We start from the raw sequence: 14038 nt of genomic DNA on the forward strand, positions 1-14038 counted from the left end.
TTTGTCCATTGTCCACACTTTGTCCTCTTATGATCATCTAGGTTAAGGTTAGTAGGTTACCCATTGATTGCTCTCTTCATATACTCAATTTCAGAAACGTGCACGTTTTAAACGTCAAAAAATAGCCTGTCAAGTTGATATTTAGGTATTTAGCGATGCACCTAATAATATAAAAATAAAAAATAAGTATGAACTTTTGTATATCTAAGGCGTGTCAACGATCACAGTCCGAAGTCAAGTCATGTATCAGAAATTATCAGTTGGATCGTTAATTAAATTACTTGGATCAAACATGAAGTTGAATAATTTGTTACGATTAACTGATTTAATAACTTGACCTCAAATAATTTCATTTGTATTACAGGGAATGAAGTATTGGATTCGCTTATCTACTGTAATTGTTACTTTTCTTTAGGTTTCAATCATTTCAAGTTTATCTAATGCTAATACTTGCATATAAACTAGACTCACATAACTCGTTCGATTCAAGTTCCATTAGCTCATTTGGCTCTTATTTTTGGAGCTATATAAAGTGAGTCTGGTCGAAGTATTATCATTTTTTAACCTCTACTCGGAAACTGATCAAATTCGATATCAGGTTTTCTCTACTTGAAACTCAAGGGAAAAGATGTTCATCAGTTTGATTTTCGATTTTTTCGGTTCGGTTAACTATGTTTTAAAAACTTTGGAAGCAAAATCGAAACCGAATTCAATTTTAAAATCAAAATAAAATTTGAATTCGATTCTAGTTAAAACTGTAAATTCAAAAAATGATAATTTAACAAGGTAATCATAACAAATTGATTCAAATTTTGATTAAAAAATCAATTTTAAAACTATATATATTCATATTATTACATTAATATATAATATATAATTACTTGAATATCGGTCTTCGATTAAACCGAATTCAAAAAAATTAAATTTAAAACCGAAAAAGTTATATTTCAACACCGGAAAATAATATGAATATGAATGTAATTTACTTAATAATAAACATGGTAATTTGAAGTTGAAGTTAAGAGTTGCATTCAAATAACCAAAACTTATAAATAATTTGATGATTACAAGTTCAGATATACTAAAACCCGAGTCACCAAAAATTCATGGCTACTCAAAGACATTGTATTCGTATCTTTCTCACAAAAGAAATACAAGCGTTCTCCTTTCGTTCTCAAAACTCATTTCACCAAAATATACACACCATTTACCACTCGTACACTCACACCAACCAAAACACAAAACACGATCACATAGGCTTCTCTCCAGGCAAATACGAAGGAGACGATCCACCATCAATATGCGATTTCTTCCTATGAAAAATCCCACTCAGATTACTACCAAGCACTTTTTTCGTCTTCTGTTTCTGCGGTGGGCTCCGCCCGTAAACCGGAGACGAAGGTAAAGACGACGTCTGTTTCATTTGCGTTTCTTGCAGTATCAACGCAGCCGCTTCCGCCGCTTTCTTCTGTTCCTTTTCCCTCCATCGTTTTAATTCTCCTTCAACCGCCTTTTTCGCCGATTCTGCCATGTCAGCACGTTTTAGCGCCGCTTCAGTCGCAACCTTCATTTCATCAATCTCTTTTTGCGCCGCTACGAGCCGTTTCACCGCTTGTTTCTCGCTCGATCTAACCGCTTCCACTTGCGCCATTGCAGCCTCGATTTTAATCTCAGCTAATTTCTCACATTCTTCAACCTTTTTACTCAACGACTCGAATTCTTCATGCGAAATCGTAATTTTCGATCCCGATTCAGAAGTTGACGCACGCGCAGCGTCCGTTCTTTCCGATATCACCTTTATTTCCTCGAGCGCTTTTGCTTCCGCTAATTTCGCTTCGGAAGCTTCCATTAACGCAACCTCGAGTTTACCTTCGAGTTCTTTTAAGGCAACTTTCAACGTTTCGGCTTCGTTCTTTAACTCTTCGGCTTTTTCCTTCATCTCTTCGGATTCTTGTTTTGCGTTTTCGCTCTCGTTTAACAACTGTTGAAAAGTCAACATCATATCTTCGGACGCACCCGTAACTTTCGCTTCTTCCGAACACGCTTGTTCGAGCTCAGTTTTACTTTTTTGTAACGCATCGTTCAAATTCCCGGCAATCGACTCGGTTTCCGCTTCCTTTTCTTTCAATTCATCGTGTTCTTTCTTCACGTTTTCGAGTTCGATTTTCAGAGATGCCAACAAGTTTTTTAACGATTGTTCTTCTTCAACCACTTTCTGCAACGAATCTTTAGCACAATCAAGCTCCGCAGACACGTTTTTTACCGAATCAAGATCCGAAGCCCTCGCGTTTTCCATTTCCGTCTGCAATCTTTTAATCTCAGACGTCGTTTCAGAAAATTGGGTCTCAAGATCTTTCGATACATTCGAATCAACCTGTTTTCGTAAAGCAATCAGCTTTTTTTCAGACTCTTCAAGTGCAGTTTTATGTTCTAGTTTTTGAACGTTTTTCTCAGCGTACATCTGTTCTTGTTCTTTATGTGCTTCAAGTGTTGCGAATTTCACTTGTTCGATAGTTTTTCGAACAGATATAATCTCCTTTGATATCTCATCACCTCGATCCATATTCGTCTTTTTTGCCAGCTCAGCGTCCGTTTCTTGCTCAATAGCAGCGGTTTTTTCTTCGATAGCCGTTTCATGATCATGACGGATTCTTCTTAGTTCTTGTTTAGCAGCATCGAGTTCAGTAAACACGACAGTATACTGTTCTTTCGTGTTTTCCAAATCTTGTTTCAAAAAACCGTTCGAATTTGCATCTCCAATTTCAAGTTGCTTGGCCTTATTCTTTGCGGTTTCGGTCGCCTTGATTGATTTCTCTTTTGCCTCGTTTATGATCTCGAGTTTGTTGTTTAGATCCTCAACTGTTCTTTTAGCTCGTTCGAGTTCTGTAAGTGCACCGGCTTTTGTCGTTTCAGCACTCTTTAACTGCTGCTTTAACTTATCGAGCTCTTTTTGGGCCAAATGAAGCTTCGTTTCATTCACCAACAATCTCTACATGCATAAACAAGTGTTTGAATGTGTTATTGTTTTATAACCGAATAATCAAAATTAGATAATTAAATGTAATAATAATTTTAAAAATAATGAGCATATATAAAAGAAAATGTTAACATAATTGTCTAGAAACAAACAAACATAATTTTCATTTGTTCAAAAACTCTTAAATTCTAATTTGAATTCGTATTATGTTGTTCACCAATATTGACATCGACTAACTTGCTAGATTTTGATTGACTAAATCTGCCTTTAATCAACTAACTATTAACAGACGTTGACCAATTAATTACTCAGATCTTGGAAAATTGGATCGGCTGGTTCCATAAAAGGATTAATCGGGAATAATTGGCATTAATTGTGGAGTTTTACAACAGTGAGTAAAACACTAAACCCAGCTATAGAAAATAGTGTATGCTTCTACTAATTAAAGAGGCATTAAATTTTAACTATTTAGTAAGTTAGCATATAAGATGACCAAAAAGAACAATCATTTGAAATAATGAAAGCAAATTGGAAGTAAAAACCTCTCAAATTAGGTTAAAAAAAACTACATACCTCAGCAGATTGAGGCTTTACTTTGTTAATAGCGAGTTTTTCACCGGAGGAAAAAGCGCGTTCACCGAAAAGATTGACAGCATCTTTAACAGATTGGAATGGCGCCCTGGTATCGATTTCTCCAACCTCAACTTTTGTAGAGTCGGTTTTGGTTTTCGCAACCATACTGTTTATCAATCCGAAAAGAAAGGCAATTATTACTTTATTAAACCATACAAAAAGAAGTTAATTCACCATTTAGTACACACTAGCATGACACGTATATACGGTCAAGATTATCTCAATAACAAATAATCTTGACTAGTTACGACATAAAAAAAAGACATTCTAATCTTTCTTGACCACAAAAATCCTAGAAAGGAAGTCATTTAAGAAACCTCGTTTATGTCATCTCATTCCATTCTTCGTTTGATAAGTTAAATCTTCGTTTCTCGCTGATGGGACCCAGAATTCATATAGGGTAACATACGGGACAACAAAGTAAGAACATTAAATTAAATGGCTCAATAGAATCTACTCCTATGATAACCCTATTAAGTAAATGTAATTGTCATCAATTTTTACTCACAAGTTAAACACATTCATTCCACTCAACTATACCCAAAAATAAATTACCAACAGTCCTGCACGAGAAATTCAACTTTTCACGCACAAATTTTAGTCGCTTATAATATTTTGTTCATTTGTTCAATCAAAAGATACAATCAAACAATAGTAAGTACATCAAAATATATAATCATTTGTTACATCAAAAAATATAATCAAACTATAGTAAGTAATATTATTAATATAAAATCACCCAAATATACTAGCACAACCACGAAGACCATAACTTTAACAGTAAAAGAGACAATATAACATCAAACAGAAGTATCCACCCGCGGCAGGAGTTCGACACCGCTGGGCTGCAACATTGCACTCAATGTTATCCCTGACCTCAAGTATCCACCCAGGTCGCCTTTCGTTTAGTGTGGGGGCAGCGGGGAGGGGGGGTTTTTACCGGCCATGCTCTCGCATTGGTCCGGGTTTCCTCCAGAGTAGTTGGTGGCGGGTTATGCAACTAATGGAGATGAACGCGTGGGTGTTCCCCTAGGTGATCCCAAACTGATGTCCAAAAAATAATAATATCAAACAGAAAAACTAACATAGAATTAAGCATTCTGAATCAACTTTTTCGACTCACAAAAACAAAATCCTTCAATTTCGCATCATCAATTTATAAGCTTCCAAGGATGGGAGGAGAATGCATAATAAGGGTTTTAGATTACATTACATACAAAATAATAAAAGCCATAGGAATACCTTATGTGATTAATTAGGAAGGATCTTCAGTCAAATTGGTTGTCAATAATAATCTAGCAAGCTCAACAACCCTGCAAAATAAAAAGAAAAAACACAATCATATCAACATATGTAAATATATTCTTTAAATTAAAAATAAAGTCATTCAATCAAGTTAAAATGATTACATACAACAGAACCAGCCATATAAACATGAGATGTTCATAAATATTTTGAATCATCAAAAACCCTAAAAGTATACAGAAAGAGGGTATGATTATATGAACCCTAGAAGGTAAAAGTACATGAATCAAACAAGTGTGTCATAAAAGTACAAGCAGCTGCATGATCAAGAACACTAGATTATTCATCAACAACAAATTACAAACCTTTATGACTCTACTAATTTTAATCAACCCACAGAAAATAACATTACACGATTGTTACAGAATTTATAAAAATCAAAACTTGCAGCGAGAAACAAACAAAAAGATGATTTTTTTAAACACCCACAAAAAGAACAACAGAAAAAAGGGAATAGAAAGATTACCAAAGAGGATCAAAGGGGTTTGATTGCAGATGAAAGAAAACAAAAATAAATAAATAAAATTTGGGTTTGAATGTTACAAAAAAAAGTCAGATATAAAAAGAGAGAAATAGAGTGGAAATATGATTTCATAAATTAAACAAAACAGTGTGAGGGAGCCAAGTCAGGTTGAATCTATAATAATTAAATATTGACATAAATGTTGTACGTTCAGGTTTGTGTAATATATGCATTAAATGTTGTACGCTGATATGTAAAGGCAACTTCATACCCGTGTCCCAAAAGGTAGTGTCCTTTGAGACTTTTTCATCTTGCTCTTTGTTTTCTATTTAATTTAGGGCCCTTTGATATATTCTCCAATATTCAAGAGAAATACTTAAGAAATATTACGGAGTACTATATTTAAGATCACTAAAAAATAAAAATCAGTATCTTTATATCATAAATTAAGTAGGTTTCGTGTGTGATGCATTAGTTTGATCCTATGTAACATGCTCAAATCGAACTATTCCTGTATAAACTGTTATTGAGTAATAAAACTACCTGCTTTTCAAAAAAAAAAATTAAATTAAATAGATAAGGGGAAAAGGTTACAATTTTTTTTTACTTTTTATGATTTGATAGCTACTATTGCTATTTTTCTAGATTATGCTTTATATTATTTAAAGAAAATATTTTCTTAAGTCTTGTAAAAAAGAATTTTCTCAAAAAAAAATGAATTTGTTGTAAATTTAGTAGTTAAATATGGATGGTAATTAGTCAAATATGGATAGTAAAATTTGTACTATATATATGTGCATAATGTAAGTTACAAAAACACACATATACATTAAATACATCACACCTCTTCAACCTCTTTCTCTTCTATATCTTCTACAACACATCTCTCTTTTATTGGTTCTTTCAATTTGAATATATTGAACCAGGCCAATAAAGGTAGTTATAAGCCTACTGAAATATAACACGTTATCAGCACGAAGTGCTCTGTATAATCAAGGTTTATCTAAGCAAGCACACGTCACTAATCAAGGTAAGAAATTATCTAACTTTTATTAACTTCACTAACATTTATATTTATGTTATTTAAGTTATATATGGTCGGTTATACCGCCTGAATTATATTTCTGTAATCTAACTTTTATTAACTTCACTAACATTTATATTTATGTTATTTAAGTTATATATGGTCGGTTATACCGCCTGAATTATATTTCTGTAATCTAACTTTCATTAACGTCACTAACATTTATATTTATGTTATTTAAGTTATATATGGTCGGTTATACCGCCTGAATTATATTTTCTGTAATCTAACTCTTATTAACTTCACTAACATTTATATTTATGTTAATAAGACCTCATGATTGTACGCAACACGTCATTTGACAACACGGTACTTTATGTACGCAACACGTCATTTGACAACACGGTACCATGGGTCGAGATTAATTCCGATCAATACAAATACGATGGGGTCTTTATATGTTATCTAACATTTATGATTACTTATGCAATTAATCATTATTTATTTCATGCATACTAATGTTTATTCTTAAAAGTAAATCTTAAAAGTTAAAATAAGAAAAAATAGTTTGTATTTTTATTAAAAGTAAATCTTAAAAGTTAAAATAAGAAAAAAGTAGTTTGTATTTTTATTAAAAGTAAATCTTAAAAGTTAAAATAAGAAAAAGTAGTTTGTATTTTTATTAAAAGTAAATCTTAAAAGTTAAAATAAGAAAAAGTAGTTTCTATCTTTATTAAAAGTAAATCTTAAAAGTTAAAATAAGAAAAGTAGTTTGTATTTTTATTAAAAGTAAATCTTAAAAGTTAAAATAAGAAAAAGTAGTTTGTATTTTTATTAAAAGTAAATCTTAAAAGTTAAAATAAGAAAAAGTAGTTTGTATTTTTATTAAAAGTAATCTTAAAAGTTAAAATAAGAAAAAAAAATCTTGTCCTTTATATTACTCATACGCGTTTTGATATAGTGACTTTATTCGTTAACGTCAACTAACGACGTTACAACAGTCATATATACATAACGGTTGTTAACGTCAACTGACGACGTTACAACAACTATATTTTTCAAATATAAAATAAACATCTCCGTTTTCACATTTTCACAAATCAATCTTCATTTTTCAGATTACTACTCTCAAAAAGTTTTTGTAAAAATGATTCACACAAGGATGATTTTTCCTATTGTATTGGTCATATTAACTATCATCATTGTTGCTAATATACCACCGGGTGAACCTATATTCTATCCTGCCCTTGTAGTTTTATTATTTATAATCATAACATTATTCTGTTGTTTGCTACTTATGAATTTAAAATGATTCTAGTTTCATTTTATTATTTGTCTATGAATAGAAGTTGATTATGATTATGATTTATGTTATTCATCTTTTTGATAATAGAAAATGTCGAATTTGAAAAGGCTTAAATTTGCTCATTTAGAACAAGTGGGAACAACTACTTAACATGGGTTATGAATGTAGAAAAACATCTCGAATCAAACGGTATTTTAGAAACCCTGAATGAAAATAACAATTATTCCGAACAAGAGAAAACAATAGTAAGTATTTTTCTTAGCAAACATATTGACGAGTCCTTAGAATCTACATATTATATGATCGAAAATCCAAGTGTATTATGGAAAATACTCAAAGATAGATACGATATTAATTATCAAAAAAAAAAAAATAGCGGTGATCCATGAAAGAATAAAATTAAAGATATTAGTAGACGCTCTTATAAGAATTCCGGAGATTCTTATTAATGATCTGGTAACGTGGATCATCAGTCTAGTATTTCTTGAATACATGAACATCTTGTTTAGCTCTACAAATAAGTCCCAAAAGAAAAGAAAACGAGAGTGAATCTGTTGACAAATCTTGATTAAATTAACCCTGAGCTACCTTGAGACTTGAATGGTTTGAATTTTCTAAGATGCCTAGTTTTTTTATGTATCACTCATAAATAAATGGTTTTAGACCATAACGCATATGTTTTATTAAGTGTTATCTTTTATGTACTTCAGATTATAACTTGTTTGCAGGTAATATAATTTGATTATCTTGCTGAAATATAACTCATTATTTGCTTATCTTATTTGAAGTTTTAGTATGAATCCTGCAGAAATACAACATCAATTAAATGGTAAAGACCTATGTATTGCAGATAGTAGTAACATACACACTATGATCAAATCTAAGAAATATTTCATTGATTTAAATCAAATGAAGGAATTATAAATACTATATCAGCTCTTGCAAATTTGATATAAGAAACGAAAAAGGCAAAATTTCATATTACCAAATGGTACGAATTTTTTTGGTAAACAATGTCTTGTTTTCTCCCAAATCAAAGAGAAATTTGTTAAGTTTCTCTGATATATATCATAATGGATATGATTATCAGTCAATGATAATCGAAAATGAGAAATATCTATGTAGCACCGAAAAGCGCATAGGATTAAAAGCGCATATGATAAAAAGCGCATATGATGAAAAGCGCAGCGCATATGATTAAAAGCGCATATGATAAAAAGCGCATATGATGAAAAGCGCATCGCATATAATTAAAAGTGCATATAATGAAAAGTGCATATGACGAAAAGCGCAGCACATAGGATTAAAAGCACATATGGTGAAAATGATATATGATAAAAAGCACATATGGTGATTAATGAAAATCACATATGGTGATTAATGAAAAGCACATATAGTGATTAATGAAAAACACATATAGTGATTAACGAAAAACACATATGGTGATTAATGAAAATCACATATGGCGATTAATGAAAAGCACATTGAGAAATAATCACCAATGTTTCTTGAAAGAATTCAAGGGTATATATATGGACCAATTCATCCATCATGTGGACAATTTTTCTAATAGACGCATCTAACGCATGGTCTCATGTTTGTGTGTTATCAAGCCATAATATGGCATTTGCAAAGTTTCTTGCACAAATTATTAAATTAAGAACACATTATTCTGATTACACCATTAAAAGGATGAGACTTGATAATGCTGGTGAGTTAACATCTCAAGCTTTTAATGATTATTATATGTCTACAAGGATTGTTGTTGAACATCCAGTTGCTCATGTGCATACATAAAATTGGTTTAGCTGAATCAATAGATAAACGCTTATAGCTAATAACTAGACAATTAGAAATGAGTACAAAACTCTCAATATTTATATGGGGACATGTAAATTTACATGATGTGACATTAATTCGCATTAAATCAAGTGCAAGTTATAAATATTCTCCATTACCAACTTAATTTTGGTGGAGACCAAATATTTTCCATCTTAGAACATTTGGTTGTGCAGTGTATTTTTAATTGAACAACCACAACAAATGGTTCCTCAAAGAAGGATTGAAATATATGTTAGATATGAAACATCTTCAATCATAAGATATATTGAACCCATGACGGGTGATGTTTTTACAGCAAGTTTTGTCGATTGTCACTTTAATGAAACATTGTTCCCTATATTAGGGGGAGAAATGAAATATAAATAAAATGATGTTTCATGGTGTGAACATCAATTAAGGAATATTGATCATCGCACAAAAGAATGCGAAAAGAAAGTTCAAATATAATGCATATGCAAGAACTTGCAAATTAATTACTTTATGCATTTAAAGATACAAAAAATAAGTGACTAAATCATATATACCAGCAGTAAATGCTTCAGCTAGAATTGAAATTATAAAAGCTGGCAATAATGTCACTCATGAGTCTTTGTTACGGCAGAAACGTGGGAGACCAATTGGTTCCAAAGATAAAAATCCTCAAAAAAGAAAATCAGCTGATAATGAGGTAAAAGAAAGTGTTCAACAAGAACCACAAATCAATACTCCTTCTGCAGAGGATATTGATAAATGTAAATACATAAATTGCAATAAATTATGCAATATTATGAAACTGAAATGAAATGAAAAATCTTGATGAGATATTTTCATATAATGTTACAATGACATCATGAATAAAGATGATGATCTGGAACCAAAATCTGTCATTGAATATCAAAATAGACGTGATTGAACTCAACGGAAAGGAGCAATACGAGCTGAATTAGAATCGCTCAATAAAAGAAAAGTTTTTGGATCAATTGTTATCACTTTTAAAGATGTGAAACAATGGGATACAAATGAATTTTTATCCGAAAAGAAATGTGCAAATGAAGTTACAAGGCAAAACTAGACTTGTAACTCAAGATTTCCCACAAAGACCTGAAATGAATTAGGAGAAAAACTTATCCTCCTATAATGAATATAATTACTTATTAGATACTTAATCAACCTGGTAGTTATTTAAATGCATCTCATGGATGTTGTTACTACTTATCTGTATGGATCACTTAATAGTGATATATATATGAATATACCTGAAGGGTTAAGGTATTATAAGCATCTAATGCAAAACCCAAGGTAATATATTCCATTAAATCACAAAGATTTCTAAATGGGTTTATACAATCGGGACGTATGTGGTATAATCGATTAAATTACTACTTGATAAGAAAAGGGTATACATATAAACTTATTTGCACGTGTGTTTTATAAAAACAATATTCGGATATGTGATCATAGTTGTTTATATCAATTATCTTAAATAAAGAAATCTATGAAGCCATTCAACTTCTAAAGAAAGATTTTAAAATAAAAAAAAATCAAGTATTACGTTGATTTACATATTGAGCATATAACTAATGACTTACTTATACATCAAACAACTTATACCGAAAAGATTTTAAAATATTTTAATATGGACAAGACAAAAACCATTAAGTACTCATATGGTTGTTAGATCTTAATATTGATACTAATCCATTTCATCCTCTAGAAGATCATGAAGATCTTCTTGGTTCAGAAGTTCCATATTTTAGTGCAATTGGGGCTCTTATGTATCTTACAAATTATACAAGATCTGACATTTCTTTTGCAGTTAATTTGTTGACAAGGTTCAGCTCAGCCCCTACCAAAAGACATTGGAATGGGATCAAACAAATAGTTTGATACCTTCGGGGAACTACTGATTTATAATTATTTTATTCTAACAACTCGAAACAAGATTTGTTTGGTTATACAGATGCAGATTATTTATCTGATCTACATAAAGCTAAATCTTAAACTGGATATGTATTCCTAAATGGAGGCACCGCAATATCATGACGTTCTCAAAACAAACACTTGTTGCAACATCATCAAATCATGCCGAAGTGATTGCATTACATGAAGCTACTCGGGAATGATTTTAGTTAAGATCAATGATACAAATCATTATTGATTATTGTGGACTAGAACGCTATAAAAGCCCAACAACTATCTATGAAGATAATACAGCTTACATAGTACAAATGAAAGAAGAGTATCAAAAATGACAGAACAAAACATAAATGCTGACGAGGCGCTAAAGCTATAAACGGTCTTAACGGTCATAAGTTTGATGGAAAAGAATGGTATATTGGTAAGGCTCAGAAAAAGACTGAAAGGGAATAGGAATTGAAGCAAGAGTTTGAGCAAACCATGAAGGAGACTGTAGACAAATCACAAGGGTCAAACTTGTACATAAAAGATTTAGATGATACAGTTTCAGATGAAAACCTCAGATTCTTCTCATATACTCAAGATCTCGTAAAAGACAACCAGATTAAAATGAGATACGTTCAATCAACAACTCTGCTGATCTTTATACCAAAGCACTGTCAATCGCTGTTTTCAAAACATACGTTCACAATATTGGCATGAGGCAAGTTCAAAAGATGTGACGACTCAGCGTTGTCTACTTGAGGGGGAGTCAACTCTATGCTGCACTCTTTTTCCCTTAGCTAAAGTTTTATCCCACTGGGTTTTCTTTAGCAAAGTTTTTAACGAGGTAGTATTAATTGCTCTTTAAAAAAAATTACCATCCAAGGGGGAGTGTGGTAAATCTAGTAGTTAAATATGGATGGTAATTAGTTAAATATGGATAGTAAAATTTGTACTATATATATGTGCATAATGTAAGTTACAAAAACACACATATACATTAAATACATCACACCTCTTCAACCTCTTTCTCTCCTATATCTTCTACAACACATCTCTCTTTTATTGGTTCTTTCAATTTGAATATATTGAACCATGCCAATAAAGGTAGTTATAAGCCTACTGAAATATAACAGAATTATATATATATATGGCTCATATGGCTCTTCACAAATAGTGAAGATATCAAAATCCGGATTACATCAGAATCATATGAGCCATATATATATATATATATATATATATATATATATATATATATATATATATATATATATATATATATATATATATATATATATATATATATATATATATATATATATCTCATATGGCTCTTCACAAACAGTGAAGATGTCAAAATCCGGATTACATCATAATCATGCCTTGCAACCTACAAATAAGACCTGTATGAATATGAATACCTTAATAAAATTAAAATGGGACATCCGTTCTACAAAATACATGATGATATTAGAAAAGAAGTAACGGTTTAATCGTTCACAAATAGAACTGAAAAACTTTAGGGTCAATCACCAAAATACCCATTTTTTTGGACTTTTCTGAGCTGGTACCCAAAAAAAAAAAAACCTTGACAAAATGCCCGCGCAAGGCGCAAGAGACCTTGCGACCTTGCGACTTGCGTCCTTACGCCTTGCGTCCTTGTGTTAAAAAATTAGGTCAAATATAGAAATCAGACACCACATACACACACACACCCCGACACTCAGCTCTTGCGACCACTTTGCGACCGATGGCGATTACAAAGAACCTTGCACTTGCGACCCCCTTGCGACCCGTCTACCCTTGCGACCTTTCTTCTGAGACTCACCACATCACCACCACCACCACCACCATCGCCAGCACCACCGCCATCAGTACATCTCACCACCATTACCATCACCGCCTCCATTAGCATCACCATCACCACCACGATTGAGAAAAAGGAAGAGAAAAAAAACCGACAAAAAACGTGATCAAGATGTCACAAGAACAGGTAAGTGTTTCCTTTCAACTATCTCCGTTCGATTACTCCATTTCTATGTCGAAAATGATATATAATTTTTGTTGCACACCAAGTGTTCGATGAAATGCTTCAACGAGCTTGGTGATGCAAAACTCACTTATAGTGTTGCTAGATTTGTTAAAGTTACAGTATTTGGAAGCTAACATTTTATAAAAACTGGAACACGATTGTTTTAGGGCTTAAAACTAGAATCTGGTATAGGCGCAAGGAAAGTCTTGCGTCCTTGCATTTGTCCGTAGTAGCTGGCGCAAGGCACGTATTGCGTCCTTACGCCTGTGTGATAAACGAGACGCAAGGTGCGACTTGCGTCCTTGCGCCTGTATTTTTTTCTGAAAAACTGTCTGTTTCAGGGATATGTTGAGGCGAAGTTGACGATAAAGAATATGCTGAATGTTATACCTCAACTAAAGGCATCAATGACTGAGAATCAACAAAAATTTTTTAGGGGAACTTGTTTTGGTCCTTGGCTAGATCTTTCTTACACCGGCAATGATCCGGGCCTTGTACATGCAATGCTCCAAAGAAAGAGTGAGCGACCGATAGGAATAGATGAAAAGTACCCTGCTGATGATGAGGAAATATGG

General features: G+C 32.1%; 1 protein-coding gene across 1 annotated transcript; it reads right to left on the reverse strand.

Annotated features, from left to right (window-relative positions):
- Nucleotides 1-977: 977 nt before the first annotated feature.
- LOC139897772 (WEB family protein At5g55860) lies at nt 978-5511 on the reverse strand. Its single transcript, XM_071880466.1, has 4 exons — nt 5382-5511; nt 4853-4923; nt 3551-3716; nt 978-2989 (listed from the first exon to the last, which is right to left on the reverse strand). Exons 3-4 carry the CDS (start codon nt 3713-3715, stop codon nt 1250-1252), a joined length of 1905 nt encoding a protein of 634 aa, XP_071736567.1. The 5' UTR covers nt 3716; nt 4853-4923; nt 5382-5511; the 3' UTR covers nt 978-1249.
- Nucleotides 5512-14038: the final 8527 nt, after the last annotated feature.

This window comes from Rutidosis leptorrhynchoides, chromosome 3, assembly GCF_046630445.1.
Source record: "Rutidosis leptorrhynchoides isolate AG116_Rl617_1_P2 chromosome 3, CSIRO_AGI_Rlap_v1, whole genome shotgun sequence".
NCBI classification, from domain to species: Eukaryota; Viridiplantae; Streptophyta; class Magnoliopsida; order Asterales; family Asteraceae; genus Rutidosis; species Rutidosis leptorrhynchoides.

What these genes read in the sequence shown, in the direction of transcription:
- LOC139897772 (XM_071880466.1), bottom strand. Translation starts at nt 3,715, where the DNA reads ATGGTTGCGAAAACCAAAACCGACTCTACAAAAGTTGAGGTTGGAGAA. An exon ending in TAAAGCCTCAATCTGCTGAG is followed by an intron (nt 2,990 to 3,550) that starts GTATGTAGTTTT and finishes TTATGCATGTAG; the next exon opens with AGATTGTTGGTGAATGAAAC.